This window comes from Portunus trituberculatus, chromosome 42 (genome assembly GCF_017591435.1).
Source record: "Portunus trituberculatus isolate SZX2019 chromosome 42, ASM1759143v1, whole genome shotgun sequence".
Classification (NCBI taxonomy): domain Eukaryota; kingdom Metazoa; phylum Arthropoda; class Malacostraca; order Decapoda; family Portunidae; genus Portunus; species Portunus trituberculatus.
The window spans coordinates 1,462,501-1,478,828 of record NC_059296.1 but is presented as its reverse complement, the minus strand read 5'-3'; the positions used below and the strand labels follow the sequence as shown (position 1 = coordinate 1,478,828).

At 42.7% G+C, this 16,328-nt stretch overlaps 2 protein-coding genes across 4 annotated transcripts; both read right to left on the bottom strand.

The window, feature by feature from the left end:
* Positions 1-119: 119 nt before the first annotated feature.
* On the bottom strand, positions 120-8,127 carry LOC123517487 (basic proline-rich protein-like). Of its 2 annotated transcripts, XM_045277592.1 has the most exons (7): positions 7,893-8,127; positions 6,129-6,131; positions 2,201-5,346; positions 1,927-2,080; positions 1,638-1,819; positions 1,293-1,466; positions 120-621 (listed from the first exon to the last, which is right to left on the bottom strand). In XM_045277592.1, the coding sequence occupies exons 3-6, from the start codon at positions 5,342-5,344 to the stop codon at positions 1,329-1,331; spliced, it is 3,618 nt and encodes a 1,205-aa protein (XP_045133527.1). In that variant the 5' UTR covers positions 5,345-5,346; positions 6,129-6,131; positions 7,893-8,127; the 3' UTR covers positions 120-621; positions 1,293-1,328. The 2 variants fall into 2 exon arrangements, with proteins under 2 accessions (XP_045133527.1, XP_045133526.1); XM_045277591.1 differs by lacking the exon at positions 6,129-6,131 and having other exon boundaries at positions 7,893-8,124.
* Positions 8,128-9,212: 1,085 nt separating this feature from the next.
* Positions 9,213-13,517, bottom strand: LOC123517488. 2 transcript variants are annotated; one of them, XM_045277594.1, is made up of 7 exons: positions 13,186-13,517; positions 12,257-12,387; positions 11,643-11,852; positions 11,037-11,270; positions 10,273-10,525; positions 9,856-10,041; positions 9,213-9,730 (listed from the first exon to the last, which is right to left on the bottom strand). In XM_045277594.1, exons 1-7 carry the CDS (start codon positions 13,243-13,245, stop codon positions 9,704-9,706), a joined length of 1,101 nt encoding a protein of 366 aa, XP_045133529.1. In that variant the 5' UTR covers positions 13,246-13,517; the 3' UTR covers positions 9,213-9,703. The 2 variants fall into 2 exon arrangements, with proteins under 2 accessions (XP_045133529.1, XP_045133528.1); XM_045277593.1 differs by having other exon boundaries at positions 9,213-10,041; positions 13,186-13,516.
* Between the last annotated feature and the right edge of the window lie 2,811 nt (positions 13,518-16,328).

Here is a 16,328-nt window from a genome sequence, read left to right as displayed (position 1 = left end):
TTAAGTGGCATTATTATGAGGAATTTTCTAAAAATTACCTTTAACATTCCTTAAAAATATTAGTATTATAATCTAGTCACAAGAAAAATTTATTCTGGACATTAATAATAAAAACACCATTATTATCATTATCATTATTACTACTATTATTGTCATTATCTTTATCATTATTAGTATTAATTATCATTATAATTACAATAGCTTTCCAGAACTTGAAACTTGAAACACACAAAAAAAACTTTGATTCAAAACAAACGCAGAATTTCTGTTGGGCTCTTCTACTCGTAAAAAAAAAAAAAAAAAAAAAAAAAAAAAAAAGGAATCGGGTCTTTAAATCTTTCCAGAGTACATGCATGCCAATGGAACCATAAAAGTAATTAAGTAGTATCCCAACAGATTCACAGTAAAGGCAATGCAATGTAATATAGCAACACTTTAGTGCAATACAGTGTTACTGGAAAGTTCCCAAGTTGATTCCTGAGATAGACATAGATAGCCCCATGTTATCGAGTCACCGGCGATGACACAACAATTAATGAACATATGTTACAAGCAGCAATAGCAATGGCAGTGGCAGTGGCAGTGGCAGCGGTAGTGACGGTAACATCGGCACCAGCAGTCCTGTGTTGGAGAAAAATCTTGTAAATAAAGATGTAAGAGTTGGTGGAGTAAACATTGAGTCTTAATGTAATTTTTCCTCTCTCACACTTTCTTCCTTATGATATGAAAAAAAAAAAAAAAAAAAAAATGCCCAGTATTTTCTCTAGCAACACTTTTCATATATGTTGAAATTCTTCTCACTTCAATTCGACAAAATAATCAAGATATTAAAGATTATTATTAGAAAACAATAAAGTAAATCAGATAAACTGATATGGACAGTTGATGTCGGTGACGACTAATGATCTTTATGATTCTGGATTGAGTCCTTTCGTCAAGTGTCAAGGAAAATATTTAACTCAGTGACAATAAAGACCAACTGAATCCTTTCACTTTTATGTATTCTTATATATCAAAACATTTTCATTAACAGCGCCAATTTACTTAATATTACACACTGCTGTTGTAAGTTTCGTAGACAAACAGACTATTAAATTTTAAGCATTATAGATGAATTTCTAACCCCCTGGACATATAATGACATAATATTTATGCACGACCTGTTCCTTCCCTCATATTTCCTTTAAAGTTACAAGCAATACTTTAGATTTCCTTTAAAACTACAAGCATAAAAAAAAAAAACTAATCTACACCATCTAAGAATCTATCAAATCCCTAATGGGATGACTCACTCCAGCCGAAGAGAGGGAAAACACATGGCAGGGCTTTCATGGGGCAGATGATTGGTAATAGACGTTCTTCCCAGTTTCACCTTTCTGACCCTTCACTCCTCTAGGGCCCGGAGGTCCCTTGACGGACTCTCCGCTTGCACCGGCCTCTCCTCGATCACCCCGGCACCCACACGACTGTGAAAAAAAATACAGATTCCAAATAATATTCCATGCTCTACACCGAATACAGCAAATCAATCAGTATAAATCTTACATGTTAACATCAGAAAAGACATGTTGGAACAAATACCAATATTCTGTCAATCTAAGCCTCAATATTGAACTCGGTGTCACCACCATACACACCCCTTGACTTCCTGGAAGGCCTGGTATCCCCTTGCTGCCGGGAGGTCCCGCCGGGCCACGCGGAGGCTGACTGTCAGCCTTGAATGAACACTGGCCAGGGGGTCCACTTTCCCCTAACTCACCCTTGGTTCCAGCATTTCCTTTTTCCCCTTTTTCCCCTGGGGGTCCGCTGAAATCAATCACTGAAAAAAAAATTTGGAAATCAGATTCACAACAATATGTAGTGTGTATCTCAAATTCCAATCACATGTAATTACACCAGCAATTATGTCAAAGCAACACTTCCCACCTCTAAACTTTTGAGATAATTCCGTGATTGCTTTCTTGTGGGTCTCTATCTTGCCCTGGATAATAGCAAGTTTTCGCAGCTCTGCTTTCAAGTTGTTTAAGCGGATCTCTAAGTCATGTGGGTTATAGCTGCATGCAGGTTTCGGTGGCCTTGGCTTTAAAAAAAGTTCTTATTACAAACATAAACATGTCAATTACCAATTTTATGTCAACACGTTGAAATGAGTGCATTTGTAAGGCAAGAAATGTAGCGGAATCAGTAAAGAACAGCTTACTTTGCAGCAGGAGGTACGATTATGGAGTGCATTGATGATGAGTATGAGTTGGTCATCTGATGGGCAGCATGTTGAGCACCCTGGGGGTTCCCAAGGGCAAGAGCCTGGCAGTCCTGGGGGACCTGGCGGCCCCTCGGGTCCATATCCCGGTAGGCCAGGAGGACCAGGCTCTCCGGGGTACATCCAACCATAATCTCCGGGGCTCCCCGGAGGTCCGCGTGGACACACAGGGCATTCTGATATGCAGCCAGGTGGACATGGTGCGCCAGGTGGGCAAGGAGGGCAGGGAGTGTCTGGGCAACCCGGAGGACACGGGGATCCCGGGTAACATTCTGGACAAGGTGTTAGAGGACATTCAGCAGGGCAGCTCATTCCTGGATAGCATGGAGGGCATGGATAGACGGGGCATCTCGGAGGACACTGGCCTCCTGGGTAACAAGGAGGACATGGCGTTTGCGGGCAGGTAGGAGGGCATGGCTCTCCAGGATAACATTCAGGACAAGGTGTATAGGGACATCCCGGAGGACATTTATAACCTGGATAACACTCTGGACATGGTTGAGGGCGGCATCCAGTTGGACAGGTAGCCTCATCGTAACAAACTGGACACGGAGTTTGTGGACAGTTTGCTGGACATTTTTCTCCAGGATAACAATTAGGGCAAGGCTTAATAGGGCAACCATGGGGGCAGTCATCTCCAGGGTAACATTCAGGGCATGGAGTGATGGGGCAATTACTGGGACATCTCTCTCCCGGATAGCACGTTGGGCACGGAGTAAGAGAGCATCCCGGGGGACATACTTCCCCGGGATAGCAAGGAGGACAAGGTGTTACAGGACATTCTGGTGGACATAATTCTTCTGAATAACAAAGTGGACATGGAGTGGTGGGACAGCTAGCTGGACAATTCTGACCATGATAACACACTGGACACGGTGTAAGTGGACACACGGAAGGGCATTGCTCTCCAGGGTAACAAGGTGGACATGGGATAACGGGACATCCAACTGGACAAATTTCTCCTTGATAACAGATTGGGCAAGGCGTTTCTGGACACCCTGTTGGGCAACGTTCTCCAGGATAGCATGCTGGACATGGCGTAATGGGACACCTAGGAGGACATGACATGCCTGGATAACAAACTGGGCATGGTAATACAGGACATCCTGCAGGGCATCGGTCACTCTCATAGCATTCTGGACATGGTGTAATAGGACATCCTGATGGGCACTCGTCTTCAACATAACATAATGGACAAGGTGTTATAGGACATCCTGGAGGACATCGATCTCCAGGATAACATACTGGGCAAGTCGTTATTGGACAGCCAGAAGGACACTTATCTAAAGGATAGCACACAGGACATGGAGTTTGAGGACATGGTGCTGGACATTTGTCTCCAGGGTAGCAGTCTGGACACGGAGTCACAGGACACCCAGGTGGACATTTCTCACCCGGATAGCAAATAGAGCACTGGAAAGGTGGACACCCCACAGGACAGGCATCTCCAGGGTAACATTCAGGACATGGTGTTGGGGGGCATCCTGGAGGGCATCTAGTTCCAGGATAACAATCTGGACAGGGCGTTTCTGGACATCCATCAGGACAGGTCTGCCCGGGGTAGCATTGTGGACATGGAATAAGTGGACATTGTGGAGGGCATGGCAGTCCTGGATAACAAGATGGGCATGGTGTCGGTGGGCATCCTGGTGGACATTTCATTCCAGGATAACAAGGAGGGCAAGGCGTCATAGGGCAGACATCAGGACATGCGCTGCCTGGATAACAATCTGGGCATGGAGTCACTGGGCAGCCAGAAGGACACTTCTCTCCAGGGTAGCATGTAGGGCATTTTCCAGGTGGGCAAGTCGATGGACAGATTTCTCCAGGGAGGCATGGTGGACAAGGCTGCACAGGGCATCCCACAGGGCATCTTTGTCCTGGGTAACAGTCTGGACATGGTGTAGGAGGACATCCCTGTGGACATCTTTCCCCAGGGTAACAAATGGGACATGGAGTGATGGGACATCCAGAGGGACAGCTTTGACCGGGATAACAAATAGGACATTCTTCTTGACAGCCAAGAGGACAAGGTATTCCTGGCGGACATGGAGGGCATGGTGTTGGTGGACATCCAGCAGGACATGGCTGACCAGGATAGCAGTTTGGACAATTTACTGGGCATCCAACGGGGCATGGCTGACCAGGATAGCAAGAGGGACACGGTGTTGGTGGACATCCTGAAGGACATTCTGTTCCTGGATAACATGGTGGGCACGGGAGTTCCTGGCAACCTGGAGGGCATAAAGTACCTGGGTAACAAATGGGACATGGCGTCTGAGGACATCCTGGAGGGCATTGTGTCCCTGGATAACAAAGAGGACAATCTGCTATAGCACAACCAGCGGGACAAGGCTGGCCACGATAACAAGGTGGACAGGGCGTTGGTGGACATCCTGGAGGACACTGCATCCCTGGGTAACACAATGGACAAGGAGTTGCGGGACATCCGACAGGACAAGGCTTCCCTGGGTAGCAAACTGGGCAAGGAGTTGCAGGACATCCTATAGGACACGGCATCCCTGGGTAGCAAACAGGACAAGGAGTTGCAGGACACCCTACAGGACAAGGAATTCCTGGGTAACAAAGAGGGCAAGGAGTTGCAGGACATCCTACGGGGCAGGGCTGTCCTGGGTAGCATAGTGGGCACGGTGTTTGTGGGCACCCTGGTGGACAAGGACTTCCGGGATAACATATTGGACATTGTGTTTGTGGACAGTCAAATGGACATTCATTTCCAGGAGGCTGTGTTGGAGGTGGGATAGGGTCAGGACTTGGACACCCCGGTGGGCAATTGACTCCTGGGGTGCAAATCGGACATCGTGCCTGTCTTTTGATGTAACTTCTTTTGCTGAGCACTAGCATGAGAGAGTCGAAGGAGTCCTCGAAAGGAGACCCCTCCTGATGGTTGTTAAAAAGCAGGGAGACATTTCTAGGCTGTTGTCGAAGTGGATACCTCCCAGAATGAATAAGGTCATCTGCGAGACTTTCCAGGGCGGCTGTTTCAGAGACTAAGTTGGCTTCTGTGAGTAAGCATGAGGCCAGGATGAAGGAAGGCCACACCAGGAACCACCGCTGCTTCATTTCTGGAGAAAGTATAAAAACTCGTCACACATCATCTCCCTTTGTTGGTACAATTTCTATAACGACACCTATACTCATTGTCTGATATATAACATACATTTTTTTATTAATTGTTAGGAACGAACTTGTAGTTTAAAAGAAATGAGGTTGGAAGTACCTATACTGATAAGGCAATGGATCTAAGGAGAAAAAAAGTTGGAGTTAAGTTTTTTGGGTGGAGATATACTTAATATTGAACTAATTCTTTTGATACTATACATCAAGGAAGTCTACAATGATCTGTTTTATGGTTTATCTTACTGCTAATATACATTAGTGATATTGTAAGCGCTCGTGAATTAAGTATGTTCTATAGACAGAAATCTACCTAACTTATTTGTCTCTGCATACAATAAACTGTGCAAACTCCAATAAAATAAATTCAAATTAATTATATCATTCTTATCATAAAAAAGAGAGTTGTAAATGAGGTGTGGGGTGTTCACGTAAATGAGTGTCTACGTTGGAAAAAAAAAAAAAAAAAAAAAAAAAACAATCTATATAAGAGTATGACATTATACAATCAGACGCTATTTAGCACAAGACGCCCATGTTAGCATACACTATACAACGTGTTATCGTGTTATCCAACACTTTATCACATGTAATATGGTTAATAACCGGTTTTATAAGAATTCATTTTTTTAGTGGAATTCAGCACATGCCTGTGGATCTTACTCATAATCTCGGATGACTCCTCAGAAGCTGGTTCTCTACACATAACCTACACTTTGGAATGCTCAACCTTCTCAACTCAAACTATAAATAACATTTTTCCTATATATGAATAAATAAATAGGTACATAAATAAAAGAAATAACATGAATAAAATAAATTAAGCATAAATCAATGCAATAAAAAAATAAATGAATTTTCAAGTTCTCGCAATAGTGATTGGTTAATGTAAGGTTGTCATTATATCCATCTTCTCTCAGCCATGTACTGTATGTATATACAGCTAAATGGTTTTTATATCTAGAAATGAAATGTGCACTGTCAATGCTGACTGACGAGCTGTTCATTATGAAAGAGCTAATTTGGTTCAACAGACTAAACCATTGTGAAAACTGTCTACTTGTTTAAAGATGTGCCTCATGGGAATAAATCTCTCTCTCTCTCTCTCTCTCTCTCTCTCTCTCTCTCTCTCTGGGTTTTTTACACAGTGCACGCACGCACCACACGCACGCACGCACACACACACACACACACACACACACACACACACACACACACACACACACACACACACACACACACACACAGCTTTGTTAGTAGTTGTTGGTTAACTCAGTAGAAGTGTGCGTCATTAGATGTCACATGACAAGACGATGTTAGAGCGGCTCATAAGGTTATTGACATCTTATTGTGATGAAGGAGCAGGTACTAACGTATTATTGGAGTAGGAAGATGTGTGAAGTGTGAAAACCCTCAGCACTACCGACACCTCGTGATGTCATGAGTTTTAAGCTCTCTCCGTCACGATATACTTGACGGTTACAAGTTCAAAGGGTGATTCCTAAGAACATGTCAACAAATTACACATACATGCACACACGCACACGCACACACACTTTTCCAGTATTCTAAATATTTGGGATATGAATTAAGGTTCCGAATAAAAGTTCCAAGTTGTGTTTCAATATATCACCAATATATAGGTTTGGATCGGTGATGAATTACTTTTCCAATAGTTCACATTACATAAGTAACGTATGCACACACCATACCATGTGTCACAGAACAGTTAATCTGGGAGGGCAGGGTGAACTAAGAATATCCATCCCTACTCCCTCCCCCTTCCTCGCGCCTACACAAGACAAGGCTCGTCTGTGCCGCGTCTGGCCGACCCGTCCCTGAAATCCGAATTCCCCCAACGACAAGCGACTTGTAGCATTTAGCCTATGAAGCAAATGCATAAGTAAATAATCAAAATAAGTAATTGTTCACCTAGCAGTAAATAGGTACGGGATGTAACTCGAGGGATTGTGGCCTCGCTTTCCCGGTGTGTGTTGTGTGTTGATGTGGTCTCAGTCCTACCCGAAGATCGGTCTATGAGCTCTGAGGTCGCTCCGTAATGGGGAAGACTGGCTGGGTGACCATCAAGCGACCGAGGAGAATTACACACACACACACACACACACACACACACACACACACACACACACACACACACACACACAGTCACTCACTCCTCGGATAATGTGTACTACATCATATATATCTATTAACCTGATATCGACTGAACTGCGGCTGTTTCTAGTGTTCTGAATGATTTGCTATGTAGTGCACATTCACTGTAGAATAAATTCCTTTGAAAAATATAAATAAAAAAAAAATAGTATACAAATATATAAATAATTGGAAAAAAAAATAATAAAAATGAGTAGATAAATATATAAAGTGTGTCTTATGGTGCCAAACATGAGCATCAAGATCCTAAACACTTCAGATAACGTAATCATCACCACGGGTCGCTCCGGTGGTGATGTGCATTATAACACTATCTCACCTCATACAGAGCCACAAAAATGGTGACGAAGTGGATGAAGTGCTGCTCGCTCGACACAACGAGCTCTACCATCAAGCAACAACCATACGTCACCAGGCTCGTGACGCGCCTCCCGCTGCCACCACACTGACCACGGTGAACACACTGGCTGAGCTGCCTGGTGCCGGCCTTGCAACCACTCACTAGGTTACGATTGCCACTTCTTGCACCCACACATCCCTTCCTTTATTTTCCCCTAAATGGACAACGTTTGTTTCATTTAGTAACCTTGCTTGAACATTATTTTCCTTGGTTTAACTGAGAAACGCTCGTGCAATAAAGAACACCTATCCTTTTTATCACCTTGTTGAAGTGCGTCTAAACGACAAGACCATGAACAAACAAACAAATGTCTACAGACTATGGCTACAATAGACCGCCTGATCTACCGCTGGCTAATCACGAATACAATCATGTTTCAAGACATGTATTATTAATTTAAATACACGATAATATACATCGACTGTGAACAAGGAAATAAAAGGAAATGCACGAGTTTATCTACCTCTTCTACAATTCTAGGCCGCGGTGCTGTAGTAACCTTGCCGGAGTGAGGCGACCCCGCCAGCACACAAGGCAGCCTCTGTGTGGGTAGGGGGCATTGCCGTTGCTCGTGCTACCAACTGAAGGTCGCCAAGAATCCATGGGTAAATTTCGGTTCTGCGTATAAGAAGTTTATTCTTATCACAGAACCGAAGAATAATTTTACAATAGCCAGTGAAACAAAAGCAGGTTTGATTAATGGGGCATGGCAGGTGTTAATGGGAACAGAGGCAGTTTCCAAGCAGTATTAAACTAAACATTAATGTCTCGTGCGCGTAGGGACAATCTTGATCAAATGTTTGCAGCGGGTTATGGGTAAGAGGGAACTCTGGGTAAATGACAGCCAAAGTTACTTGGAACAAGAAAGGACCGAACGTAGACGAAAGAAATTAGGAAAACATGAAGATGTACGTACAGTCTTAACAACAATTAATATCTTAACAATTGATTCATAAAAGGCCCTTGCAGTGATTATCTTTCTGGCGATAATTTGTTCAACCCTGCACGTCAGGAACGCACTCGGAATGAACTTGATCACACATTCTAACCCCGCCCTCCCATCCAAAAAAACCTAGGAGGACTGATTTGGTTTAACTTCGCACTTCCAGCCTATCCTTCACATCTATCCCTTAGCTTGGATCAGACACAACCCTATAATCGGCTTCCATGAGTTCAGCCTATAATGAGGTAGACAGTAACAGGCTGGACACAAGGCCAATACCAGTGAAAGGCTTCATATATATTCAAGACTTCATTCTTGCAGAACATAGTGAGTACATGTACATACATACATCATTTAATCGTGAAAAAAATAATCATACGTAAAAAGTCTAACCCCGTTAATATATTTTACTACAACACAAACATAGTGTTCTGACGCGTAAATAAATAAATAAATAATGTTTCGATTTCAAATCTTGGTTCTAGATATTACATACCTAAGTGATGACAGGACCATATCAAGCCGGGAACCTTAATCCCAATTCTTTTTTCTTAGTGTGTGTGTGTGTGTGTGTGTGTGTTTCATCACCACCAGCATTACATTCACACTCCAAACAACCTCACAGAGGCTTGCACAAATCCGGTCCACGCCGTGAGTTGAAGAGGAGACGCACAATGTGGCTCGTGCTGGACCCACGACTCACTGCTCAACAGTCCTTTGCAAGCGGTTGGTCTGGATGCATTAATATTGTTTCTACCCCAACACTTAAGAAAGCGTTCCAGATACATTAACCTGAAACCAATGAGATCTGATCCTTACAGGCAAAGGACCACAACTATATCAGTACTTTATTTTTTCGTATTTGGTGTCAGTTACTTTGTTTCACATAAAAAATCCTCATCTCTTGAACGAATAGGAATACGAAAAGTAACAAATAACCTTTTGGAAGACAGCCAATACGGCATCTACAGCTTGTAAAACTGCCTTTTCTACTTTGCCACAGAAGGCGGGCACGGACGGGTAAAGAGTGCAGGTGTTGATGGCCAAGGTGAGAAGGCCGTTCTGATACCACTGCAGAACACGCCCCATCAAGGGAAGGTGAACCAATACACTGAAGTTGTACTCCTGGAGTAGAAAAAGAAAATATAAAACAAAACCAACAATAACAATAACAACAACAACAACAACAATAATAATAATAATAATAATAATAATAATAATAATAATAATAATAATAATAATAATAATAATAATAATAATAATATGAATAATAAAGTATTAATAATGATAATAATGGTGGTGGTGGTAATGATGATGAAGGTAAAAATAAGCTATTGCTTACAGATGACTACTTACCATGAGTCTCAGCATGAAGAGAGAGTACCAGGAGAGCCTGAGAGTGGGCTGAGGAAGGCCTAGCATGTTGTGGGTAAACGCTGTGAATGCTGGAGGATCTACCATGGGCACGATGCCGTGTACCCCCCACAGCAGCGCCTCCGCCATGGCAGAGAATTGGTCAGGTGGCGAGACAAGGGCAGCCGCCATCACCTCGTTCAGTTTTTCACACCGTGTTCTTACCTCCTCCAGTTCGCCTGAGGCTAAGTTGAACCTGTGCACCGAGTGGTGATAACAATAGGGAGGCATGTGTCATTTAGCAGTGTGTGTGTGTGTGTGTGTGTGTGTGTGTGTGTGTGTGTGTGTGTGTGTGTGTGTGTGTGTGTTTCACTGTTTGATCTGTTGCAGTCTCTGACGAGACAGCCAGACGTTACCCTACGGAACGAGCTCAGAGCTCATTATTTCCGATCTTCGGGTAGGCCTGAGACCAGGCACACACCACACACCGGGACAACAAGATCACAACTCCTCGATTTACATCCCGTACCTACTCACTGCTAGGTGAACAGGGGCTAGACGTGAAAGGAGACACACCCAAATATCTCCACCCGGCCGGGGAATCGAACCCCGGTCCTCTGGATTGTGACCCCTGAGCTACCGAGCGTGTGTGTGTGTGTGTGTGTGTTTGTGTGTGAGAGTAACAAAGATAATATATTATGACATGAAATAATTTCTCTATTCCAAGTAAAGTAATACGACAAATACTAACAAAATTCGGAGCACACCTGTCCTCTATCCCCAGCAAGTGTCCAATTGACTTCCAAAAGTGCACAAGGCCTTCCTCTTCCTCTCTGGAGCAGCGAACCCCGAGGCGATGGCCGCGGGTAAGTAGCACGCCGAAGAAGGCCCACTGAGTTACCATCATGTCAGCCTGGGAAGCGGTAGACACTTGGGCTGATTCGGCTGATCTGAATGCATTTGAGTGCATCTTCCTCACCTGCTGGATGGACCTGAAGGCACTGAAACCCAATCATGGTATTATCTGCATGGCTCCGTAACATTATGTGTTTGTTGGTGTTTAAATTACAACAATAAAGCCTGCTCTTATTTACAGTAATAACAATTGCATGGGTTTAGATTGATTTTCGTTAGCTATTAAAGTTTTGGAAGTATCGAATATACCAGACTGTACATATCGAGTAAAAAGAAAACAAATAAAGTAAACAAAGCTGACCAGAAAAGCAAGCAAAATTATAAAAATATTCTGTAAGGTGAAATCTTTCTGAATGGTATGAACACTGTTCGAGATTTTGTGTTTCCATTTTTTCTCATAATTGTCCCGCGAGAGGATATTGCTACTTTCAACAAAATAAAAGGAATACACATTTTACCTTGAATCTGGGTCAAATACATCTTCCGTATACCACTTCCTAACGTGGTTCATGGTGGACAAGTATCTCCTGAAGGCGGCGGCGCGGACCGAGGAGCGACGGGTGAAGACGAGTACCTTGAGGACGCTATGCACGGCCAGCAGACACAGCAATCCCACCAGGTTGCTGATGAACACGCCCAGGAAGTGTCGACGGAACAACGACTGAGCCCTGTGTGGTGATACTGGCTGTGACTGTACTGCTCTTTTAGTTGAACAAACATTACTATCACCATCATCATTCCGAGACATGAAAATATCTGTTCAAGTCTGGAAGATGCGGCATGCAAACCAGAGACTCTTGTTGATGTATCATAAATGAAAATGAAAAAGGCAGTCTTATATATTAGTGAAGTTATACAATAACCACAGTAATCATTTACAACACTTCTGATTTATTTTGATAAGGCATCGTTAATAATTCAATTAATGGTCACATGGTCGATGTTCTTTGCTGGTGGAATCGTGCTTTTCAATTTACAGTACTGTTATCAAAAAATATACATTCATATCAGATGGTTTTTCATCCTCGGGTATACCTGTTACAAATCTGCAGCAACTCTTTATGTTATTTACATTTTTAGTTTGTCAGTGTCAAGCCATGGTGGAGAACCCATGGGCGTGCCGCAGTCAGCAGGGTGTGTGGCTGCCACTCTCATCAGCTCCTTAGGATGCTTTATGCTTTCCTTCACTTCTTCATATTCATCCTGAAGGGAGAGAGGGACAGTACATCAGACAAACTGAAGCCAAAGTTCTGCACCACCTTCATACACTGTTTTCTGTAAATCATCTGCGTGTAAGTCACAAAATATAAAGGTAATTTAAAGTCTATGTCATCATAATCCTGAACTGACTCTATCAATAACACTGGTTATGCCGAAACCCTAATTTTAGAAGACATCTGCGTCAACAAACGATGTGAGGCATGAAAACACAATAAGAAGGAAACGAAATGTTCTAAGTTTTCTTAATTTTACTCGGTGAAAGAGAAAGTGCAACCTCTTCATGTAGGTTGGTGCTCCACTGACCTTCAACAGACGACAAGACTTAGTTTCGTCATACATTATAGCAAGGATAATGACAATAGGTTAATAAATGAATAAATAAATGTCAATATATGTTTCTCATTATTTCAGTAACATTAAAAAATCACACATCAATATATAGAGAATTTTGATACTGTAGTAAAGAGTCACGTCTCTCGGCTGCCTAGTGGCGTTTATGTAGAGCACCTACAATCCAAAAGTTTCACCACGGCGGCAGCCTGCGGCACGCCTCGGGGAGTGGGAGGAGCCTACACAACCTCCCCTCCCATAGTTCCGTTAACACTCACCACAGCGTCACCAGTCTGGTGTTTTCACTTATTATATGATTTGAAATGGGACACAGCAAAATAAATAAATATGTAATGCAATTTTTGTTAGTAAAGAACAATGTTTTGAATTCAACAGCCGTTTCAGGACAAACAAAAAATAACTTTAATAAAAACCGCTTGATACTCCAACCTTCCTGGTGATCCGCTGGCAGCATGAATGCTGAGTGATGACTTCCTGCGAGGATGCCATAGTCACGAGTGTTGTAGTGACGGACACAATGGTATTTCTTGACTTCCTGTCATATAAAAGCAAACACTTCACAGCCTTCCATCCATATATGCGGAGCGATCCCGGGCCACTGTTCCCGTAACTGTGTCTCAAACAGCACTGTCTGGCCCTCTCTACTCAAACTGTTGCCTGCGTGACGCGGTGGCGACGCCAGCACCCAACCAGCCGGAGCAGGGGACTGGGGAGAGGGGCGGACCGGGATGGAAACTCTCACCCTTTCCCAGTAATATAGAGAATGTCTGTTACGCAGACTACGGTGAATTCTTCGTTCTCTCTCTCTCTCTCTCTCTCTCTCTCTCTCTCTCTCTCTCTCTCTCTCTCTATATATATATATATATATATATATATATATATATATATATATATATATACACACACACACACACACACACACACACACACACACACACATTGCACCTTGCAATAAGATACAGGTGACATTAGCAAGTGTCATGTGCTGTCACGTTATACAAATTCCTCACGATCGTGCCTCAAAAATCTATCTAATGTCATGAGATCATCTTAACAAGTGCCAAAACAATCTCACTCATGCTTTGTATGATTATGGAGGAACTGAATTATGAAGGCGTGTTTCACAAGTGAAATTTAAAGTCGGTTTAGAGAGGATGCGATACATTGGGATGACAAGAAATTTTCTCTTTTTCGGTTGTTTCCTCGAACCCAGACAGAGGACGCGGCGGGGTCAGAGAGGCACGTGATTCACCGGCTCAAGGTCACTGGACAGGTCTTGGGATTCACTTTCTCTGGTCGGGAAAGAAACCGCGCCTGTCCAGTGTTTGGAGCTGCTGTGCTGGAGTACACAGCCGTTGGCATTGTGTGTGACGAATATAAGAGCATGTCACGATCTCCTGCTGAGGCAAAGATTTCCAGTCAAGCAGAAAATAACAATTGAATAAAGAGTATTTTCATACATGTATGTATGAAGAAGAGAGAGAGAGAGAGAGAGAGAGAGAGAGAGAGAGAGAGAGAGAGAGAGAGAGTCCTACCTCTCTCTCTCTCTCTCTCTCTCTCTCTCTCTCTATATATATATATATATATATATATATATATATATATATATATATATATATATATATATATATATATATATATATATATATACTCCTTTACTAGAAGCCTTTCACTTTCAAGGCACGGACCAGGATGCTCTATAGACATTTCCTTCATACTTTCCAACAAAATATTTACTTAGTGCGACGCTATCACACAAGCCAAGACTCAAAGAAAGGAAAGAAAATGTATCGTTATATTAATGATACTAAGGACTGTTACTTCCGTGTGAGAGAGAGAGAGAGAGAGAGAGAGAGAGAGAGAGAGAGAGAGAGAGAGAGAGAGAGAGAGAGAGAGAGAGAGAGAGATGGGGGGGAATGTGTAATAGCAGTAACAACCTATCAACTGCCACATAACAATTTCCCAACAGTAACAAACAACCTTGAAGCAACAAACACAAAAAATGTTTCAGATTTGGCACGTAATACAAGGCCTCTCCGACTCCCGTGACTCAGTGGGGCCCCAAGCCACATAATATGTCTATGTGCTATCTTTCTATTGTTGCAGATCGTCATACAAGCGCCTCTCTCAACAGATATGGAAGTGGGGAAAAAAATATACATGAACGCTTAAAATACATATGTTACCGGTAAAAAAATAATTTTCTATGAGACCTAAAGGAAAATTTTAGCACCAACTAATATAAGAAGAACGACTTGAAAAAAACTGTGTAGTTGAGTGGTGCTGACTGATGGATGGACAAGAATAACAAGTCTTAAGGAAAATACTAACACAAAGCCCCAGCGTCCCTCAGGGTGAATGAGGAAGATAATGTTCGAGGAGGATAATGTTTGGCTCTACATGAACAAAAGAGAAAAACACGTGGATTAGAAGGAATTAGAGACGACGTCAAATGTACTGAGAGTGGCGTAGTTGGTTAACACGGGTCGTGTTCGAATCCTTGCCAATCCTATAGTAGCCCGGTGGGAGATTTAGCGTTCTCCCGTTATCCCTAGTGGTGCCTTATGACCTTAGCTGTTGCGGCGCCTAATCGATTAATTTGCATTTCCATTTTTCAAAGGTACTGAATAGTGAATACAATTATATCCAAAGAAGAAAAGAAAAGGAAACAGAATGAAAGGAAATGAAATAAAAGGAAAGGAAAGAAAACTAAAGGAAAGAAAGAAAATGTGAATTACCGAACCTGATAAAAAAAAAAAAGTGCTGATGGTGATGATGAAAAGATGATGATGGCCGTGATATCACGATGGCGACATGCACACAAGAGTTAAACAACTGGCTCGTACCTGTGTTTATCATCCCGTCTTTGGCAAAACCTCTGCGGAGACTGCACTGTCGCTCTCACACCCAGCGGACTTGAGCGAGGAATGGCGACGAAAAAAAGTACTGATGGGAACTTTACAGGCAAGAAATATAGCAGCCTGTTCTAGAGCGATGTGCCCTGTTGTTTTTTTCTCTCTCTTACTTGGTATAAGAGATTCATAAACATAACATAAATCAGGTGAAATATTTGAACAGCATGTACAGTACAATACAGAAAGTGTTTATCCACTAGTAATAACAGTTTTGCGTTATCACCACTCATACTCAGACAAGGTTAAATTATTTCAAAACTATACGATCCTGTCGCGATGAGGACAGTGAATTCGATCTGGAGCAATGGTTCTCAAATTATGGGTCGCGAGATCAATTTTGATGGGTCGCAGGGACACAGGAACATTATCATACTTTCATTGTTTCAGTGTATCTCAGTTACTAAATTGAATTATTCTTCTTTAACCACAAAATACTTTAATGTATATTCATCTTCCCCCCATCTCCCTCCTCCTGGGCCCCACGTAATGGTGTCTCTGACAGGAATGACAGGAGTGACTCCTGTATCAAATGCGTATGTTGGACTGGCAGTGGGCCCATGCAGGCTCGTGTATATAACTATATATCACTGTTTCGGTCAACTCACAACTGAGAGGCTGACAGCACGGCGCCACAGGTGCATCATCTGGCGCACATGT

Coding starts and splice junctions, on each gene's coding strand:
- LOC123517487 (XM_045277592.1), bottom strand. CDS start 5,344: ATGAAGCAGCGGTGGTTCCTGGTGTGGCCTTCCTTCATCCTGGCCTCA. Junction 1,820..1,926: donor ATTATCTCAAAAGTTTAGAG/GTGGGAAGTGTT, acceptor TTTTTTTTTCAG/TGATTGATTTCAGCGGACCC. Junction 1,467..1,637: donor GCCTTCCAGGAAGTCAAGGG/GTGTGTATGGTG, acceptor TTTTTTTCACAG/TCGTGTGGGTGCCGGGGTGA.
- LOC123517488 (XM_045277593.1), bottom strand. CDS start 13,245: ATGGCATCCTCGCAGGAAGTCATCACTCAGCATTCATGCTGCCAGCGG. Junction 11,853..12,256: donor GACACTGACAAACTAAAAAT/GTAAATAACATA, acceptor ATCACCACACAG/GGCTCAGTCGTTGTTCCGTC. Junction 10,526..11,036: donor TTGCTGGGGATAGAGGACAG/GTGTGCTCCGAA, acceptor CTCGGTGCACAG/GTTCAACTTAGCCTCAGGCG.